The sequence below is a fragment of the Hypomesus nipponensis genome, chromosome 9 (assembly GCF_054491055.1).
Source record: "Hypomesus nipponensis isolate SF chromosome 9, ASM5449105v1, whole genome shotgun sequence".
In the NCBI taxonomy this organism is placed as follows: Eukaryota; Metazoa; Chordata; class Actinopteri; order Osmeriformes; family Osmeridae; genus Hypomesus; species Hypomesus nipponensis.
Genome location: NC_140369.1, coordinates 5,140,091 through 5,159,039, shown reverse-complemented (window position 1 = coordinate 5,159,039; position 18,949 = coordinate 5,140,091). Strand labels below are relative to the sequence as shown.

At 45.7% G+C, this 18,949-nt stretch overlaps 1 protein-coding gene across 2 annotated transcripts in view; it reads left to right on the top strand.

Annotated features, from left to right (window-relative positions):
* The first annotated feature begins 575 nt into the window (after nucleotides 1-575).
* col2a1b (collagen, type II, alpha 1b) overlaps nucleotides 576-18,949 on the top strand; it is a 43,999-nt gene continuing 25,625 nt past the window's right edge. The window contains exons 1-17 of one of the 2 annotated variants that reach the window (XM_084705987.1): nucleotides 576-883; nucleotides 3,991-4,197; nucleotides 5,643-5,659; nucleotides 6,131-6,163; nucleotides 7,206-7,238; nucleotides 7,527-7,580; nucleotides 9,788-9,889; nucleotides 10,721-10,798; nucleotides 13,095-13,139; nucleotides 14,516-14,569; nucleotides 15,952-16,005; nucleotides 17,015-17,068; nucleotides 17,547-17,600; nucleotides 17,827-17,880; nucleotides 18,033-18,077; nucleotides 18,303-18,356; nucleotides 18,795-18,839. In XM_084705987.1, the coding sequence (XP_084562113.1) occupies nucleotides 790-883; nucleotides 3,991-4,197; nucleotides 5,643-5,659; nucleotides 6,131-6,163; nucleotides 7,206-7,238; nucleotides 7,527-7,580; nucleotides 9,788-9,889; nucleotides 10,721-10,798; nucleotides 13,095-13,139; nucleotides 14,516-14,569; nucleotides 15,952-16,005; nucleotides 17,015-17,068; nucleotides 17,547-17,600; nucleotides 17,827-17,880; nucleotides 18,033-18,077; nucleotides 18,303-18,356; nucleotides 18,795-18,839 (1,077 nt within the window). In that variant the 5' untranslated portion in view covers nucleotides 576-789. The remainder of the gene's footprint in view (nucleotides 884-3,990; nucleotides 4,198-5,642; nucleotides 5,660-6,130; nucleotides 6,164-7,205; nucleotides 7,239-7,526; nucleotides 7,581-9,787; nucleotides 9,890-10,720; nucleotides 10,799-13,094; nucleotides 13,140-14,515; nucleotides 14,570-15,951; nucleotides 16,006-17,014; nucleotides 17,069-17,546; nucleotides 17,601-17,826; nucleotides 17,881-18,032; nucleotides 18,078-18,302; nucleotides 18,357-18,794; nucleotides 18,840-18,949) is intronic. The other variant, XM_084705988.1, reaches the window with a different exon arrangement.

The following is an 18,949-nucleotide window of genomic DNA, read 5'->3' as shown; positions in this document are numbered from 1 at the left end:
TGTTGTCCTAACTATTGGCTATTAGAATCGTTCATTGATTCGATGACTTTATAATCTATGTTTAATCGAACAGTGAACAGAGTACACCTACAGTGTGTTTCAATTTTAAGCTACTACATGCGAATTATAATTAACTACTGTTTAAATCCCAGATTCAGTCAGACAGACGTTCACAGCAGCATCCAAACCGATGAATTGTTTAGAATGAATGTCTATCTTACATTCACTGCAGGTCAGTAAGAAACATCGTAATTAGGCCTGAATCATGATAAATGCGTGTGAATATGGTACGCTGTAAATGAGAACTCCAATCTAGCGGTGCTCTCTGCTGTGTGCACCGCGGAATGGATTGAACGGTGCAGCGAGCGGCGAGAGGGGGAGGGTCGTAAAGTTGAAGCGAAAACTTTTTTTTTCTCCGCTTTTTGGGTACCCCTTTTCAGTAGCACACATGAAGGAGGGGTCTCGGAGAATAGGATTTGGGAGACAGAATGGGAGGGAAACGGGGCTCAGATTTCAGCTTGACAGGGGGTAGGGGCTGGACTGATATTTGGGAATATACAAAGATTGAAGGGAGCATGGACATAAAACTACAGTGCCTGGCCTTGAGCGGTCGGTAGCCTACTCAGTTTCTGCAGGGGTCTAGCACTGGATTCCCCATCGTTTTTGGAAGGTTGAATGTATGGTTCGGGGTTGTAACTGGGAACACACACTAAAATACTAAGAGAAGCCTCCGCTCCCTTCCTCCCTTCTTTTTCTCCCCCAAAGGCCCTGCATGTCTAATCTTTAGACATGTTCAGCTTTGTGGATTCGAGGACTGTACTGCTACTTGTAGCAACCCAAGTCGTTCTATTAGCCGTTGTCAAATGTCAAGAGGAAGACGATCGTAAGTGGCAGTTTATTTTCCTTAAAGATTCGATGTATTTTTCATTAACGGTAAATGAACATCATTAGATACAAATGGAAAGCGTTCTCCTTGACTGTGCAGTACCTGTCAAACTAATGTGCACACGGTTGAGTCGCATAAGCACTGTGCATTTGTTTTAGGTTGTAGTTAATTGTTATCTCATATGTTGTGATATGGTATTAAGTTAGTTTACTGTTACGCACACAATTTGCACCACCGCTGTGGCAAAGGTCTGAGTAAATGTCTACACTATTCACTGTGTACAATAGATTTTTAAGTGTGTAGTTGTAGTTTTCAATGGTGTGCGTAAAAGTGGATAGAAAGTGTCAAGTAATAGTCAAGTGAAGCAGACACTTAACTTCTTAAAGTGACGCGCCATGCGGTATTCTAGGCAGACACAAGGAGAAAGGCTTTTTCGACATTTCCAATGAAAGATCGACTCGCTTAGGTTTAATCCGATTGTTCAAGTCCAGTTACTTTTGTGAGTGCGTAAAGAGGTAGCCCACGGTAGCTCCTGTGCCACATAGCCTACTGTAGCCTTCCGAGTGCTGACGAGTGGATACAGTTCCTCCACCTATACTCTCTCGAAGTCGAAAGCGCCGGACACCTGCGGGTGCTTTGGAGACATTCCGAGAGCGCTTGTACAGACTCCTTTATTTAACTCCAGATCCACATCGTTGACAGGACCAAACAGCCAAAGGTGGTTAGGCTCAAGGGCCTTCAGTGAAAAGCGTTAGCATTCCATCGCTGTCAGAGGGCACCGAGGCGAATCCAGGCTTGTTGGAGCGGAACGAAGATGCCCAAATCACTTCGGAATTATTACACGAATATCCACATCACAAGGGATACAAATGATCTTAATATCATTCCAGTTCAATGTGACCAGAATCATAATAGGCCTGTACCCATTGTTTGCCGTATTTACTTTAGAAAGTTTGAAATCGGAAGTTATATTGAAATCGATTATAATGATCGTTTAGGATATTTAAGGTATGGAGGAGGGAAGTTGAGTGAAGGTATACCAGTGAGCCAGTGCCAGAAATAATTTTCCATTAGATTTTTACAGTTTCCATCTGTTTTATAGATTACCAACAGACAGGGACAGTCAGGGGAGAAGGAGAGAAATATTGTCTGGCGAGACGGCCACTGGAAAGAAATTACAGAAAGGGGGGTTATTATTGTATTTCAGCGAGGCACATTCTTTTAAACGTAAGAGGTCGAGCATACCAAAGTCTGCGAAATAAAAGAGAGAAGCAGATTTTGGTTGGTGGTGGTTTTCGACAAAAAAAAAAATAGCTGTGAAAAGAAAAACGTAAAGACAAAAAAAAAAACAGACGTAATAGTCTCAAGTTACCTTTTCTGAGAGCTAGGCCCCTGGACATAATGCGAGTCCTTCTTTTCCTAAGCGCTACCGGGGGAAATATTTCTGGGACATGCTAAGAAGCCCCAAAGGGGCCAGCAGCAGACTGTGACTGACCCCAGACTAGCAGGCTCAAAGGGCAGCACACAGCAACTGGACAGCGACTCACTGAGAGCGGACTGAGGCCAAGTCTTGCCTGCTCAACTCACTGGCCTAAAGCCACACGTGAGAGATAAAGTGAGAAAGCAAGGCGCGAGGACTGGGTATCTGACTCGAGAAAGCACAGGCCTACCCCTGTACTGCGTGGCAGATGCAGCTGGAGACCAGATAGGACTCCAATATTTCTGAAACACACCTGTGTTCACTTAACAATTTTTCATCCTCCATTTTCTTCCTCCGGCAAATATAAATGACAGCCAACACAAGAAGAAAGTTCAAATTATCTATGGGATTTCTCTCAAAAGTATTTACGGCAGCTGCTTGCCCCGTCAGTTGGGTTAAATATTATTTTCACGGAGAGGTGCATTCGATCCGATGCCTAGTGATGAGATAGGCCAATTCACCATTGACTATTAAAAACTCGGATATACTCTAAGGTATGTGTATGAAAGATGTCCATTATCCGTCTTGTGACGTGTTTGGGCTGGCATCTGAAAAAGCTAACCTATTGGTTCCAGATGGGAGTTAAAGGTGCCCCGTGTTTGTATAAAGCAGTAGTTCGTGAATTGCCTGCTCTGTCCCCTTCCAGAAAGAACTCATTCATAGCAGGTGAGGTCCGTTAGGTTACCTAGACTTGAGCAGGCCTCGAAGGTAAATATAGCTTGGCTACTGTACTTACTCTTTCCACGTCCAACCCTTAGCGACCCCCACCCGCTTCCTGACTTGGTGTAAACGTTGACTTTCTCACCTGAACGGTTCAAGGGTCTTACTAAGAGTTCCACGTCAAGCCTACTTGAGTTCCGTCTAATTAAAACCAATAAGGATGCGGATTGAGTGGCAAAAGTTGAGTTTACTTTGAAAACCTTTTAAATGTAGTATGCTCACTTGGGTAGGCTACAATAGGTACACTGTGTTCTCCATTTGGCTCAGAGGAAAATGTGGACCCTGTGTGTGTTAGTTGCAGCATAATTAAGGGCGTCAGTCTGAAGCATACTAAAACAGACCTATATTTACCTTAAGATGAAAGTAGATTAGAGAGAGAAGACTCGGCACGGCACGTGCTTCAGCAGTTCCAGCGGCTGACAGAGGCGTCAATTAGAACTTTGCGCGAGATCGAGCGACCGGGGTCATTGAGTGGAACTCGTGCTAGATCGTGAAATCGCGTTGCCACCGTGTGGTTGGTTTATGAATTGCATTGCAGGCACATGTCTTGGTCCCTGTGATCGGTCCCACAACTACAGTCTCGTTTAAGAAAGGTCCACACAAAAAGTATTGATGTAAAGATTAGTTGCACATTTCATATATTTAAATTATGTACTTTTATCTTTCTGTGTCTTATTCATAATGCAGCATTTTTACCTCCATCTGTTAGGAATGTTATAGTAGGCCTACTGTCTTGCCTGTTGATTTTGCCAACTGATCTTTCTCTCCAGGAAGGTTCATATTCACGATAACTGTACAGATATCTGATGTTTTATCTCTCTCTCCTCCCTCCTGTTATCCGATGATGTCTGTCTGTCTGTCTGTCTGTCTGTCTGCCTGTCTGGCCTCTGACTGGTCAACACAGAGGATGAATTTAGCTGTATACAGGACGGACAGAAGTATAGCGACAAGGACGTGTGGAAACCAGAGCCGTGTCGTATCTGTGTGTGTGACACGGGCAGCGTCTTGTGTGACGGGATTATCTGCGAGGAACTAAAAGACTGCCCTAATCCAGAGATCCCATTCGGAGAGTGTTGCCCCATCTGCGCTGCCAACCAGGGCCCTCCTAGCGGTCGTAATTTATTATCTCACACCTCTCATGAAAATAAATTACTCAACTGCAGTTCATCTTGTTTTATTTTTAAAGGTGGAAAAAAAGACATTTCACTTCAGGAAATATCAAAGGGTAGACCTTTTTTCATGTGGCCTTACAGACAGTATGTGCCTTCAGTCATCCTTTGATTGAGATGTTTTTTCCTTTAAAAAAACAAAAAACAATATGAAAGCAAAGAGATTAACCAAGAGTGACAAAGAGGACACTTCTGTGTTCCTTTCAGGGAGATGCTGACTTAACGGGATTTTCCATCGCTGGTTCACCTTGGCCCCATCTTGTTTGGATATTCCTTCTTTTCCCAGTATCATTCATGAACACATGTGGGAATCATTATGGAAATACCTCACTTTAACAGACATGGCCCTCATTGCAGTTTCTCTCTTTCTCCCCTTTGCTCTCTCTTTCTCTCTCTCTCTCTCTCTCTCTCTCTCTCTCTCTCTCTCTCTCTCTCTCTCTCTCTCTCTCTCTCTCATTTCTCTAAGTCCCTAGTTGTCTCTTTCTTTCTCTCTTTCTTTGTTGTCTGTCTGTCTGTCTGTCTGTCACTCTCTCTCCCTATCTCTCTCTGCTCTCTGCAGAGTTCTGTAGATTAGGCAGGAGAGAGACATGTGACGGCCTATGGAAAGTGGAGGCATTTAAAGAATCTTTGTATTCCTTACAAGACACCCATTTAACATTCCCACTGCTATTCTATCAAGATATCATTTCAGAATGGAACATTTATCCTGCCAAGATGGGGACTTACTTTTTACTTGAACTAGCGTTAGTTGTAATATCAATTTATACCCAATTTATGTGATGCATCTCCGAAAGCAGAAGTGTCACTTTTCAAGGGCTGCATGCTATTTGATATACGTGCTTTGTTATCAATGCTTAGATTTCCAAAACAGACAATATCCAAAGCTTTAAAGTCAAACCATAACAACCATATGTCAAACCTATTATTTGACAATATGCTTCAAGGTCATTGTTTTCTACATTATCCAAATCTAAATGAAAACTGTATAGTTTGGAGAACAATGACACCTGATTGGCCTATCACTAAATCACACATTCTGGCTTGGAAAAGTCCCAGTGTGCTTGTTACATAACTTCACATACCTTCAGTCTATCATGCTTCATCCTAGTGTTCATCACCCCTCCCTCTGCTTGTTTCCTGGCCTAACATTTTGAGAACTTCAGATGGCGCTCCAACCGACACTTGACCTGTCCTCATGGGCTCTGTGGGGTTGTCTCTGACGTAGTGGTGGTCTGTAGTTCAGAGCAGGATGTGTGGGTGTGGGCATCTGGGAGTGTGGACAGTTTACTGATGGGCCAGTAGATGTGGTGATCGTTTGCTCTGGTCTGGTATTAACTTACAATATTTTCTTCTGTTCCCCCCCCTTGATAACTGTTGTGCACAACAGGATCACCTGGAGCTAAGGTGAGACCATGCTGGGTTTGCTGTTTGTTTGTGTGTTTGTTTGTGTGTGTGTCTGTTTGGTACCTGCCTGTGTGTGTGCCAGCAGGTGTGTGTGTCCATCTGTCTTTCTTCCTGTCCGTCTGAGACCATGAGTCTGTGCCTGTGTATCTGTGTCTGTAAGAGTGTAAATATATTCTTACTGAGGATTAGACTAAGTGTTAGTCTATGCTGAAGTGCTTTGTGGGTTGTTTGTTTTTGATCTGAGAGAATTGATAGTAGTGTCGCACACACCAGAGCAGCTATTCCTGGAGAAACAGCACCCTGTAGGTTTTTGCCCCAACCCTCATTTTGTACTCTTCCTACTTAAACTTCATACTCAAGGTTAGTTACATCTGGGATCATGGCAAAACCTACAGGAGTGCATGGGATGAAATGCTAACTGATGTTTTTCTGTTCCTGGGTTGTAATATTTGTATTTGTCTGTTCAACTAGGGCCAGAAAGGTGAACCCGGAGATATTACTGATGTAAGTAAACATTTAATGTTACAGGTGTTTTTCAAAACAGTCTCCCAAACCCACCAACAGACATTTTTTTTCCCATCATTGTATATACAGTAACTGTAATTATTCATGGGCTTTCTTAACCCTAGAAACCTACAGTAGAGTCTTGTGTATTGTGTGCTTACTTATCGAGGCACAATGAGTGTGCAGTATTAGTGCTGAGGCTTGCATAGCAGCTGGAGTTCAGAGGAAGTGTGTAAGCCTAGGGTTTTATAATGAGTCAGAACAGAAGTCCAGGAGGGCTTCTCTGGCCATTTGGCCCAGTAGCCCACATAGAGGGAACACAGCCAAACACAACAGGACCGCATAAGTATCACAGATGAACAGAAGAGAGGAGGGTAGATGAGAGGAGAGGAGGGAAGATGAGAGGAAAGGAGAGGAGGGAAGATCAGAGGAAAGGAGAGGAGAGCAGGGAAGATGAGAGGAAAGGAGAGGAGAGGAGGGAAGATGAGAGGAAAGGAGAGGAGGGAAGATGAGAGGAAAGGAGAGGAGAGCAGGGAAGATGAGAGGAAAGGAGAGGAGAGGAGAGGAGGGAAGATGAGAGGAAAGGAGAGGAGGGAAGATGAGTGGAGAGGAGAGGAAAGGAGGGAAGATGAAAGAAGGCAGGAAGATGAAGTGAAAGGAGCACAGTGTGGGAAGACCTGCTTGTCACTGCAGCACACATGGAACTACTTTACCCTGGCCTCCCCTCCTCTCCTCTCCTCTCCAGGGAGCTTTCCTCCTCTCCTGGAAATAGGAGGGCATTGTTTTGAGCCTGTTTGTTTTTGGGACTACATGGTCTGAAGAGATTTAGTGATTAGTACAGATTTCTACAATGGGGAACAAATTAGTCTTTCATCTTCATCTGTCCTGGGTATCCTCAGAAACTGTGAACCATCTAAACACTCCAGCATGTGGACCAACAGTATTTCTTCTCTCCTAATATACAAAGCACCATCTAAAGGTGTTTCTAAGGACTAACATCTGTCATGTTGATCCTGATCTTCATCTTCTCTGTGTTGTTCAGGTGATGGGTCCACGCGGACCTGGAGGTCCTATGGTACGTTCCTGGACTTCTAACAACAGTCATTTATCAACGTGACCAGATTTGGGATCCCTTTTTATTTGCTTTTACAGTTCAAAACAGAAAATGCTAGTACTTTTCGTGGCTCAAACATCCACAGCTACAACCGTAGTCATTTTAAATAAGTGGTTAAAAGGTTTTGAGTTTGTGAGGAATTCTTGAAAGTGGAATGGACTTGACCCCGATGCTGACCTTCAGACACACACTCACACAGTCCTTTGGTGAGTGGTCTGTTGAGATGCTGACCCCCCCCTGTCTCCTCAGGGCCCCCCAGGAGAGCAGGGATCCCGCGGAGCACGAGGAGACAAAGGCGAGAAGGTGAGTCAGCAGAAATAAAACCCCCTTCCTATTTGTTTAACACCTCACATCCCTTCCTTCTCTGTGGAAAAAAAGTCAAGCCACAACTCCCAAAACCCTCCACGTGTCTTCAGCAGGCATTTGATTTGAGTGCCCCTGCAAAGAATAAGCCGTGTGCTTGCTTATAGCAAGGTTTCTCAAAATGGCCCCCTTTTTAAAGGGGGAGGGGTATCTTGGGGAGCCTGAGAGTAAAGTAGTGTATACTGTATGCCAGGACTGCCTGCATGTGTAGTTTCCATGGGCCTGTGTGGTCTGCGGAAGCCTGGCTTGTTAAGCAGATGTTGGAGCCCCACAGTGTAAACATCTGGCTGTCAGAAAAGACTCGGCCAATCAGTGTTGGAGATCAGTGTTGCTGAGTGGAAGCTTTGATCTCTGCATTAATGTGACAACAACTGGCATGTCAATATGGCTGAAGGCTGGGTTTTACGGCTGCGCAGGCTTGGCTGCTGTATAATATTTGAGCGTTTGGTGATTATGAATGCATGTGCAATGAGTGATTTTATATCTGACTCTTAACCACATGTGTGTGAATATGTAGAAATGTGAGGAATCTGTGATATTGAAGTTTGTTCCAATAGTTGTGTTTGTTCCAATGTTGAAATAGTATGGAACCATTCCAGCTTTCAAATACTTTCAAATGATGTGATTCAATATCCCAATATTGAATTTCTGTATTTACTGTCAGGTTTGGTTAAAGGGGTCATGTAGGGTCAGAGGTCATAAGGTCAGAGTAAATTCTTACCGTTCTGTACTTCAAGGTTCGGTCAAGTGTTGTTCTGTCGTGGTAGATCACATGACACTAATTTTTCTTCTGCAGAGACTGTAACATGTTACAACATATCTTGACAGTGGAATATACTGTTATCTCTGAGAACTATGGACATAGCAAGAATAACACTAGTTTTACATAGCTTTTAGTACTCTTTAATTTGAGTTTTTTAATATCCAGATAGTTTTAAACTTTGATTGGGTCAACTGGGTAATGATGTATGATGTGATAGACTCAAAACAGTCCTCAGAACATCTAAGTGTCTAAAAGAATGTTGAGGTTTCTACATTTCAGAATGCCACACACTTGTAAGGTTCCATAAGACCCTTGTTTACATAACAGGAACTTCAGTGCATTCTGTCATGGCATTCTGTAGACAGCATCTAAGTTTTGGCATTGACTCGATGGTATGTGGAATGACTTCCTTTGTCATAAAATCCTTTACCGGTGTTTTCAACAAACGTTCTGTAAAAAAGGTTTGCGTAGGGAACAGAAAGACAGATGTCAGGTAGTTAACCATAAAAAATAATAATTATAGGCTTATTTCGCTGAAGTGTGTGTGTGTTTGCCAAGGCTGCGTGTCAGATGAGAGATGTTTGGACAGGGTTCAGTTGGATATGAACACTGTGACATGGTGTCTGTTGGCTCTGTGGTAATGATCCTCTCAGGTGTCTCTGCACTTTCTGCTTCACATGTAAACACACGGGGACTGTGTTCTTCTGATACAGTTATAGGACCCATTACAATGTTGGCTTTATACGAATAGAAATGGATTATTTGAATGTGTTGATACTTAATGTAGACGAATCCTGATATTGTGCTCCTGTTGTGAGTTATGGTGCAATGTACTGCACTGTAGGGGATTTGTCTGATGAACTGCTGGTGTACAGTAATCACTTTATTCAGTACATGTTCGAGCAAAGGCTTGTGCAGTCGTATAAACATTATATTGTGCCAGCACTCTGGAATGGTGTATTATGTGCGAGTATTAAAACAAATTAGTCTTAGAAGCTGAGAAGCCTCTGTCAGTGCATGGAAGATCAACAGCCATTCTAGATAGATTACATTTTAACCTCAGGCAAGCTTGAAACTTGTCATCATTTGTGTGTAACAAAATCTTTGGGTCATGATTCATGTGCCATTCAAAACTTGTTTATATCAATTGAAAATGATTGAGTTGAAAATTATCATAAAAATTTTGGATTTGGAAACACCTGTAATAATGAAGTACATAGTATTCTGAATATTGTTACTCTTGAAGGCACATGACCCACCTCAGCGTACTGAGATGGAAGTTTCCCTTTTTCTATTTTGTAACTGTAAAATATCAGACTATAATTCCATAGAAATTTGTCTTCTATCCCCTTTTCCCTCTCTTCCCCTCCTCCCCCTCTTTCAGGGAAGCCCTGGCCCCCGCGGCAGAGATGGGGAACCTGGTACCCCCGGAAATCCCGGCCCCCCTGGACCGCCAGGGCCAAATGGACCCCCTGGCCTTGGTGGAGTAAGTATCCCAGAAGCAGGGGGGGGAGTTGGGGTCACCACGGAGGGTGGTGGTGGGAGGATATGTCTGATTCCGACAGGGAGGATGAACGGAGGGAGGGTGGGAAGGGAGAGAGCTAAGAAGGGGAAACAAAGCTGTATCCGAGGGGAGGATCAGAGCACAAAGAGCTGGGGAAGGTCTGGTTTGAGACGGAGGTAAAGAAAGACGGGAGGATGGATAGAATGCTTTTCATTCTTCGGGACAGGAAAGGAGGAAGGGAATGGAAGGAGGACTTGAGGGAGGAAGAGAGAGGGGAGGGAGGAGGGAGGAGGACAGGCTCAGAGAGAGGGAGGTCGAAACAAGGAGATCCTTTGTGAGAGGGAGAGAGATGAGAGAAGTTCACATGCTCTCTTCCCTGGCTCTCTCTGCTGTGGTCTATCTCTCCTTCTCTCTCTCTCTCTCTCTCTCTCTCTCTCATTTTCCTCCACCTATCTATCTATCTATCTGTCTGTCTGTCTGTCTGTCTGTCTGTCTGTCCATCTGTCTTATCTATCTTTTTTCTTCTTTATGTTGATCTCTTTCCCCCTTCCCCTCTTCCCCTGGTATCTAGATCTTGATCTGATCCTTGCATTCTAGAGTCAACATCTATCGATGAGAGGGTGTGTGCACTCAGGTTATATGAACTGTGCTGTATGGATCACGTCCAGGATAGTACTGGACACATTCTGTTTCTCATTTTGAATTAGAATGTCATCATGCCTTCTGGTCTGGTTGACTCAATTCAAGGATCAGTATTGGTGTGCCCTCAGCAAAGTGTCTGATGTTGGTCTGCCTGTCGTCTCTCTCCTGCAGAACTTTGCTGCCCAGATGGCTGGAGGCTTCGATGAGAAGTCAGGAGGCGCTCAGATGGGCGTGATGCAAGGACCGATGGTGAGTCAGTGGGAGCCAATCAGAAAGGACAAATATAACCCGATGCCGTCATTGTCCTCGACGTCATGACGTTCGTAGTCGCTCCATGGCGTGGATGGAGGTTCGGCTGTCAGTCCCTCCCTCCATGGCCAATCACGGCTTCTCATCTCTGGAGTAGAGACAGGAACCCCTGCTCAGATCGAGCACCGCCCCCATTGGTCTGGAGGAGGTACAGCAAGACTCCAGCCCGGCTGGACAAATCCAGCCCCCTCATGGAGAGGGAGAGAGGGGGAAGAGGCGAAGGAACAGGAGGGGATGGAGGAAACTCTGCAGGTCTTCATTATTCTTCAAGCCTGCTGACAACGGCTCCGAGCTGGCACGACCGGTTGGCAGCGGTGGAGCGGAGAGCTGCTATTTTGGTTTGGAGGCCCACAGTTCAGCAGTGTGAGCCAGTGGCAGCCTAGGGTTTAGGCCCATTACCGCCTCTCCCTGTGCTCCTGTGTCTGAAGCTGTGGTCTTGGAGCCAGGCAGACGACTGTCTGAGCCCTGCTCTCATCTGCAGGCTGGCCAGAGTCGTGTTGGCAGAAGCAGCTTGAGGCAAAGCGGTGTGTGCGCGCGCGTGTGTGTGAGCGCGTGTGTGTGTGTGTATCACAGCCTCCTCTGATGTATTTTAAGCACAGACAACCCCCTACATCCATACTACATCCCACAACGCTCTTACAGTTTGCACACACACACACACACATCAACACACACAAGCACACACACCACCCCAAAGATAAACACCAGCCCAGCCTGGGAATAGAGACTCATTGATCAGACCCTGAGCGGTGGGCTTCTCTTCTGAGCCATGCTGAAAAGACGACGTTCAGCCCACGCACTGAGAGCCCAGCTCTGTGCTGCTGCCTTCCACCGGGACATTATCCTTGGCTGCCGCCCGGAATCTCTGCCCTCCAATCAGAACACTGGGACGGATGTTCTAGAAGGCTCCAGGACACTGGGACCGATGTTCTAGAAGGCTTGCAGGGGGGATACGAGTGTACACAGAAATCTGGTCAAATCAACGGGTCTTACAACAGTCATGAAGGACTTTACAAGACGACAAACCCACTTGGAGTCTGTAGTTCCTTTAGGATTGTTTGTTAACACTACAGTTCACTGGCTCCTGCTGCCTAGTAATGGTTTTCCTGGGTGTGAGTGTGTGTGTGAGAGAGAGAGAGAGAGAGAGAGAGAGAGAGAGAGAGAGAGAGAGAGAGAGAGAGAGAGAGAGAGAGAGAGAGAGAGAGAGAGAGAGAGAGAGAGAGAGAGAGAGAGAGAGAGAGACAGAGAGAGAGAGAGAGAGAGAGAGAGCGAGAGAGAGAGAGCGAAAGAGAGAGAGAGAGAGAGAGAGAGAGAGAGTGTGAGAGAGAGAGAGAGAGAGAGAGAGAGAGAGAGAGAGAGAGAGAGAGAGAGAGAGAGAGAGAGAGAGAGAGAGAGATTTGGCTCATCACCTCCATAGAATGTGAAGTCTCTTGCTGAGTAATGACCCGTGGAGCAGAGCAGAGAATTGCTTTGACGTGTGATTCCAGTGTAAAGGCTTCTCGGGGCAGATCAGACTCACTCACGCAAGGATTAGCCCTCAGACTCATCTACTGTTGAGGAGATTATCTGGGGAATTACCTGAAGTGAATCTATGGCATATATAACATACATTCTATGTATCATGAAAGTTGTTTTTTTCATGAAGGCTTAATTATTTCAAATAGTTTATTTAAATGGCATAGACGTCAGACAGGGTTCACACAAGTGAACAATAGCATTAAGTCTGACCTCTGCACTGGAGGTGTGGTGGGGGTTGCACTGGGGGCATACAGAGAGAGAGAGAGAGAGAGAGAGAGAGAGGGAGAGAAAGTGAGTGAGCGAATAAGTGAGAGATCATTAGAGAGAGTGAAAGAGAGAACAAGAAGAGAGAGTCTCTTATGCCACTGTGGAATTTCTAAGGATTTATGTTTCTGACAGGCAGGTAAAGGTAGAGGTACTGAGTGTTTTGCTGCTGGGGGGCAAAGAAGCAGGCAGGGGAGGAGTTCAAGGGGAAGGCAGTTCAATCTTATTTCGCACTTTTTACTATTAAAAACGTAGACGTTTGTACATTTGTGTACAAACTAGTTTCTGCTGTGTTCTTCTGTGGGTAACTGTTAGTGTGCTGGAAGATACGATTGGTTACCTGTGGTTTTCCTAACACCGTTTTTCTCTCTCTCTCTCTCTCTCTCTCTCTCTCTCTCTCTCTCTCTCTCTCTCTCTCTCTCTCTCTCTCTCTCTCTCTCTCCCCCCCCCCCAGGGCCCCATGGGTCCTCGAGGACCACCTGGCCCCTCTGGAGCTCCTGTAAGTTCCTCCTCCTGCCTCACACACACGCACACACACACACACACACACACTCACACACTCATAAAATGCACATGCATGGACACTCACACACACTTTATGCTGATGGTGTCATTAAACAAGATAAACCGACGCTATTATATTATTTACGTGTCTTTTCACAGACAAAACATTGCTTAGTTGGTTCATTGGCTAATAGTGAGTGTTTTTTTAGTCTTATTTCTCAAGTCTTTTTAGGTGCATTTCTTCACCTCCAAGTATACTTGTTTAAATGACATCTTAGACTAAAGTAACAGATTCAGTGTCATTCAATAATTGCACACATCTACACTAAGGGTATAAAACAGGATTGTGATCTGGACAAACACCGTCCTGTGTTCTGGGTGAAGGTGGCATGGGGCTGTTTAATCTTCCAGCTGCAGACTGCAGGGCTTTTTCCTAATACCTTGGACAGGCTGCACCTGACAATTTACCTTTCATAGGGTCTGCTGGGACACACACACACACACACACACACAGACACACACACACAGTACAGCCCCCCTCCTTAATCTCCACCTTCAGTGCTCCACTTACACACCTCTTCTCCTGTGCTCAACTCCCTCCCTCCCTCCCTCCCTCCCTCCCTCCCTCCCTCCCTCCCTCCCTCCCTCCCTCCCTCCCTCCCTCCCTCCCTCCCTCCCTCCCTCCCTCCCTCCCTCCCTCCCTCCCTCCCTCCCTCCCTCCCTCCCTCTCCACCTACACTCCCCTGCCCACACCTGGAAAGTAATTAAGTTAAAGGCAATGCCAGGTAGCTTGTCTCAGCTTGACGGTGTGATCTCAAAGCCAGGGTTTGCCTCCTGTCTGGCTGTAGACACGTATCCACAACACAGAAGAGGGTCTTAATACTTCCTTCTACTGTTGGCATGCATGGCTAGATCCTTTAAGGAGATATGTGACATGCAATGTTTTCCACAAACCTAACTTAAAGAGGATTCTAAAATGATATTTTACTTGGCAGTACTAAGTTATAAGACAAACTGCTCCTGAATATAACATCCTAGTAGTTTATGGTAAAACATTTAGGTTCTGAGACAAAAAAAATTGTTTTTTGTTTATTTGATCAAGAAGGACAGTGTACATTCATAAACATTAAAATGTAAATGCACCCAATTATAGCCAAAAGGCTAATTTCCATTGGCAGTCCCAATTACGGATATGTATTTATTTTCAGATGATCTAACCCAAGTAGATTTGTTTTCTCAGATTAACTAATCCACATTAGTCTTCCCAGATAAACAAACCCCAGCAGACTAGCTAACAGACACAGACCCCATGTCTCTCTTCTACTGTCCCATCTCCGTACCTGACCTCTCTGATCTCTCCCCCCCCCCCAGGGCCCACAAGGTTTCCAAGGCAACCCCGGAGAGGCTGGAGAGCCCGGAGCGTCTGTAAGTATTTCAGGATGGTATCTCACAGTGCACCTCTCCCATCCCCCCGGCCCCCAGCCCCCAGCCCCCGGCCCCCGGCCCCCACCGTACTGGCTGACGGTGACTGGGCTGGTCAGCTCCCGTGGAGCCCAGATCATAACCCCGGAACCCCAGCACCCGCCTCCCCCACCCCACCAGCCCAGTCCAGACGGGACGCCAGACGCCAGAGCAGACAGAAACCCCCTCTGAGGCGTCGCCTCTCTTAACCATCCACCTCCAGCAAACCTCTGATACATCATTACCTGTAATAAGCATCATCCTGTCCGCTGAGCCTCTGGCTGCCCTGGAACCCTCTCTACACCCCCCTCTCTCCCTCACCTCCGACAGTGTGTCTCTCGCCCCCCCCCCCCCTCCGTGTTTGTGAGGGTCAGGTGGTGAGAGGTTTGGTTTTCCGGTGAATGTATTCTATCGCATCCATTGTGCCAGGCAAGATCACTCAAGCACAAATAAGTACTTGAAGTGATTTCACAAAGTATTTTAACCTGGTCTGCCCTGCTGAGATTTCCGGTCCCCCGCCCCAATCTCGTCTGGGCACATCCCCCCACCCCTAGCCCCAGCCTTGAGCCATAATCTCCCCCCATCACCTCCCCTAGCCCCAGCCTCCAACCACCTCCAGTCTCCCCCCGCCTGCCTCCCCCTGCTCCAGACTAACAGCCCCTCTGAGCCCTCTGAGCAGCCTGGTCCAGGCCACAGCTGGCCAACACACATATAGGATATTGAAATATCTGCCCCCACTCCAAACTAATCTACCTGTAAACCCCACTGACTGGTGAGTCTCCATAGCTTCTCTCTCTTTGCTGTTTGGGCAAGAAGTTACAGCTTAAAGCATCAACTCAGTGTTGAAGAAGAAATATAGCTCGACCAAACCGTTCAAAACAACAGCGTGCAGGGCAGAGCTAGCTTGATGTGTTCAGGGTCATCGAACCCGGTTTACTGTTGGTTTTCCAACTCGTAATGTCGATAGCTGTCACGTTCGTTTTGGCCAGATCAGACAGTTATCTACTTCATGTGACCACCCACCTCAGAGAACCAGGACAGACAGTGTCAGAGGGAACTCATTATTACAGTCCTCTTGAATCCAAATCCAGTAAAATCCACAGCACAACATTGATTTGTAATGAAAATGATTAAAATCATCTGTGTTTATGTTTTATATATCTCATTTGGCATGTGGTTTAAAGAAAAGAGTTCCCCTCCAGGGGTGTGGAGAGAAGAAAAAAAAGAAAATGAAAAAGAAAAAACGCCTTTTAAACGTTGTCAGATATTTTCTGTATATCGTCGCCCCCTGTTGGCTGGAGGTGGTAACTGCATCTCACCTGGTCTGTGTTCGTCTCTTCCCCCAGGGCCCCATGGGACCTCGTGGCCCACCTGGACCTTCTGGAAAACCTGGAGATGATGTGAGTATCTCAGCCGGCGTGCGGAGAGCTGGCCGGCGCAGCCTCCCCTGCTGCCCTCCGTCCTCCTTCCTCTCTGAACGGTCAGCCTCCAGGAGCGCTTCAGAAACACGGCTCTGCATTTGCTGAGTTCAAATGCCATAGGTGGGGAAGGTTGCTGTGAGCTAGCCTGGAACCAACACTTCAGTGTCCTCCAGTGTTCTCTCGCTCCATGGTGCATGGGAGAACCAGTCAGAAGTCTGAGAAGAATGTTCTGGAATCCTCGTGTTGCTGCATTCATAACGGTTCACATGACCATGCTGATAAATGGTCGATTATTCATTCAATATGAACTCAAACTTACATTTACATTTAGTCTTTTTTTGTTTAATGTCCCCATCAGTGATTGAATTGTCATAAATCAAATCAAATGTATTGCCCTTTTTACACGCAAGCATGTCACAGAGGGCTTCACATACGCCCATAGAACTGCCCCTCAACCAACCCTCAAGGAGGGTCATCACTAACTTAGGGTTAGGGTAACTCCTATGACCCGCCTTTTTACCAGTCACTGTCACTGAAAAATACACTATGAGCTACAGCACTGTGTTTCTAGTGTCCATGCAGTAGATACTAAACAGATCCACAGTAGACAAGGAAGATGAGAATGGGTTCATTATGCAGTACCTCAATTCAACCACTGAGCGGCGTATGGTTGGACAGGCTCCATTATAAGTATTTGCCAGTAGGGGGAGCTATTTGTCAATTGAATCTCAATTTCAACTGAGTCTAGAAGGAAAAATTTAATGTGAAAATGCTGTCACATTATCAACATTGGTAACTACTTTCTATAGTTCCTATAACAATGAGTTTACATAAAACCCTTGTGCTATGGATTATGCAGCACTCCACTGACATAAATCTTTTTTTTCACTCTCACTCTCTCGCTCTCTCTCTCTCTCTCTCTCCCTCTCGCTCTCTCTCTCTCGCTCTCTCTCCCTCTATCTGTCTCTGTTTCTCTCTCTCTCTCCAGGGTGAGGCTGGTAAGCCAGGTAAAGGTGGTGAGCGTGGCCCCGCAGGGCCCCAGGTGAGTTGGTCTCTTGTCCACAGTCACCACTTCTGTCATCACTAGGAGTCCTGACCATATTGTAGTTAAGTGTTGTCATATTGGGTAAAGAGCTAATGTAGCTATCTTATCTTAATGTTCTTTGTAGTTAATAAGACACAATGTGGATGTGACAAAAGCCAGGCAAAGCCAAGTATATTTGAGTTACCCCCAGATTCCAAGTCAGACAGATGCACAGAAACATAGAGAATGAGTGTGTGTGTGTGTGTATATGTGTATGTGTGTGTGTGAGAGAGAGAGGGTGAGAGAGAGAGATAGGGGAATAGTCCACTACTGCCTGGAGGAAATCGGCCCTGATGTCATATGTCCCACTGGCAACTGACCAGGAAAGGAAAAAGCCATGTGGAGAAGGAAATGATTCCATTCTCTTTCTTATCTCATCTTCTCTCCCCCTGACTTTCTCCTCTCTCCCCTGCTTTTCTCTTCTTCTTCGACATAGGGTGCACGTGGCTTCCCAGGAACCCCTGGCCTGCCTGGCATCAAGGGACACAGAGTAAGTGTCCTCTTCTTTTACCGGATTAACCGGATTTATCGAGCAGGAATATTTTATTTTACGGTTGTTTTTGTTTGACTTTGTCTCGATTATTATGTTAATCTACATTTGAACTAGATTAAGTTTCTGCCAAAGGGGGACTTCTAGCCAAAGAGCGTCAACGCTGATTTCAGTTTTACTTCTGGGTCTTGCGCATGTCTTTTGACCTCTGACCTGTTGTTGCTAGGGCTATCCTGGTCTGGATGGAACCAAGGGAGAGGGAGGAGCAGTCGGAGCTAAGGTAAGACCCACCTCAGGGAACGACACCTGGACTGTGGTTCTAGTTTTACCTGTGACCCCCTGGAAGTGGTGACTAAACGCTTTGTTTTATATGTCTGTTTATATGTCTGTCTGTTTATCTGTCTGTCTGTCTGTCTGTCTGTCCTTCTCTAGGGAGAGTCTGGTTCCCCTGGAGAGAATGGCGCTCCCGGACCCATGGTCAGTTCATGTCACATCCCATATCAGACACACACACACAACGTTCTGCTCTCTCTGAATACTGTCTTCTGGAAATATGCTAAACTGACTCTCTCCATCTGTCTCTCTACCTCTCTCTCTTCCTCTCGCTCCACCTCTCTCTCTTCCTCTCTCTCCACCTCTCTCTCTTCCTGTCTCTCCACCTCTCTCTCTTCCTGTCTCTCCTCTGTCCTCTCTCCCTAACAGGGACCACGTGGTCTACCTGGTGAGAGGGGGCGTCCCGGAGCGTCTGGAGCTGCTGTGAGTATCAGACCTGGTCTGTGGCCCTTAAGACACCTCGCCACCCTGAACCTGTTAAAAACACCACCCTATCTAGAACTCTGAAGGACCACCTCACTGTTTACACCAGTGGAGAGACGCCCCAATTACACAGTTTATAATGTATAATATATATAAATAATATTATTATATAAATAATAATACAAAATATATAATCACCACTCTAACTAGAACCCTTTAGAACATTGTAGAACAGCTTGAAAATATGTTAGATATAGATTTTTACCCATTAGTAAAAAAAGATATGCATTCTCAGCCCGTTACGTAACATGTTGAGCTGACTGCTCTCTAGTGACAGTTTGTTGTGTTTCTCTGTAGTGACAGTTTGTTGTGTTTCTCTGTAGTGACAGTGTGTCGTGTTTCTCTCTAGTGACAGTGTGTCGTGTTTCTCTTGTTCAGGGTGCTCGTGGAAATGATGGTTTGCCTGGTCCTGCTGGTCCCCCTGTGAGTATTCTAAAACTATATATCAATACTCATAATGTATATTTGTTATGATACATTTCCCTCTTGAAATAGCCTAAATCAATATATACCAGTATGTGCTTGCAGTTAAC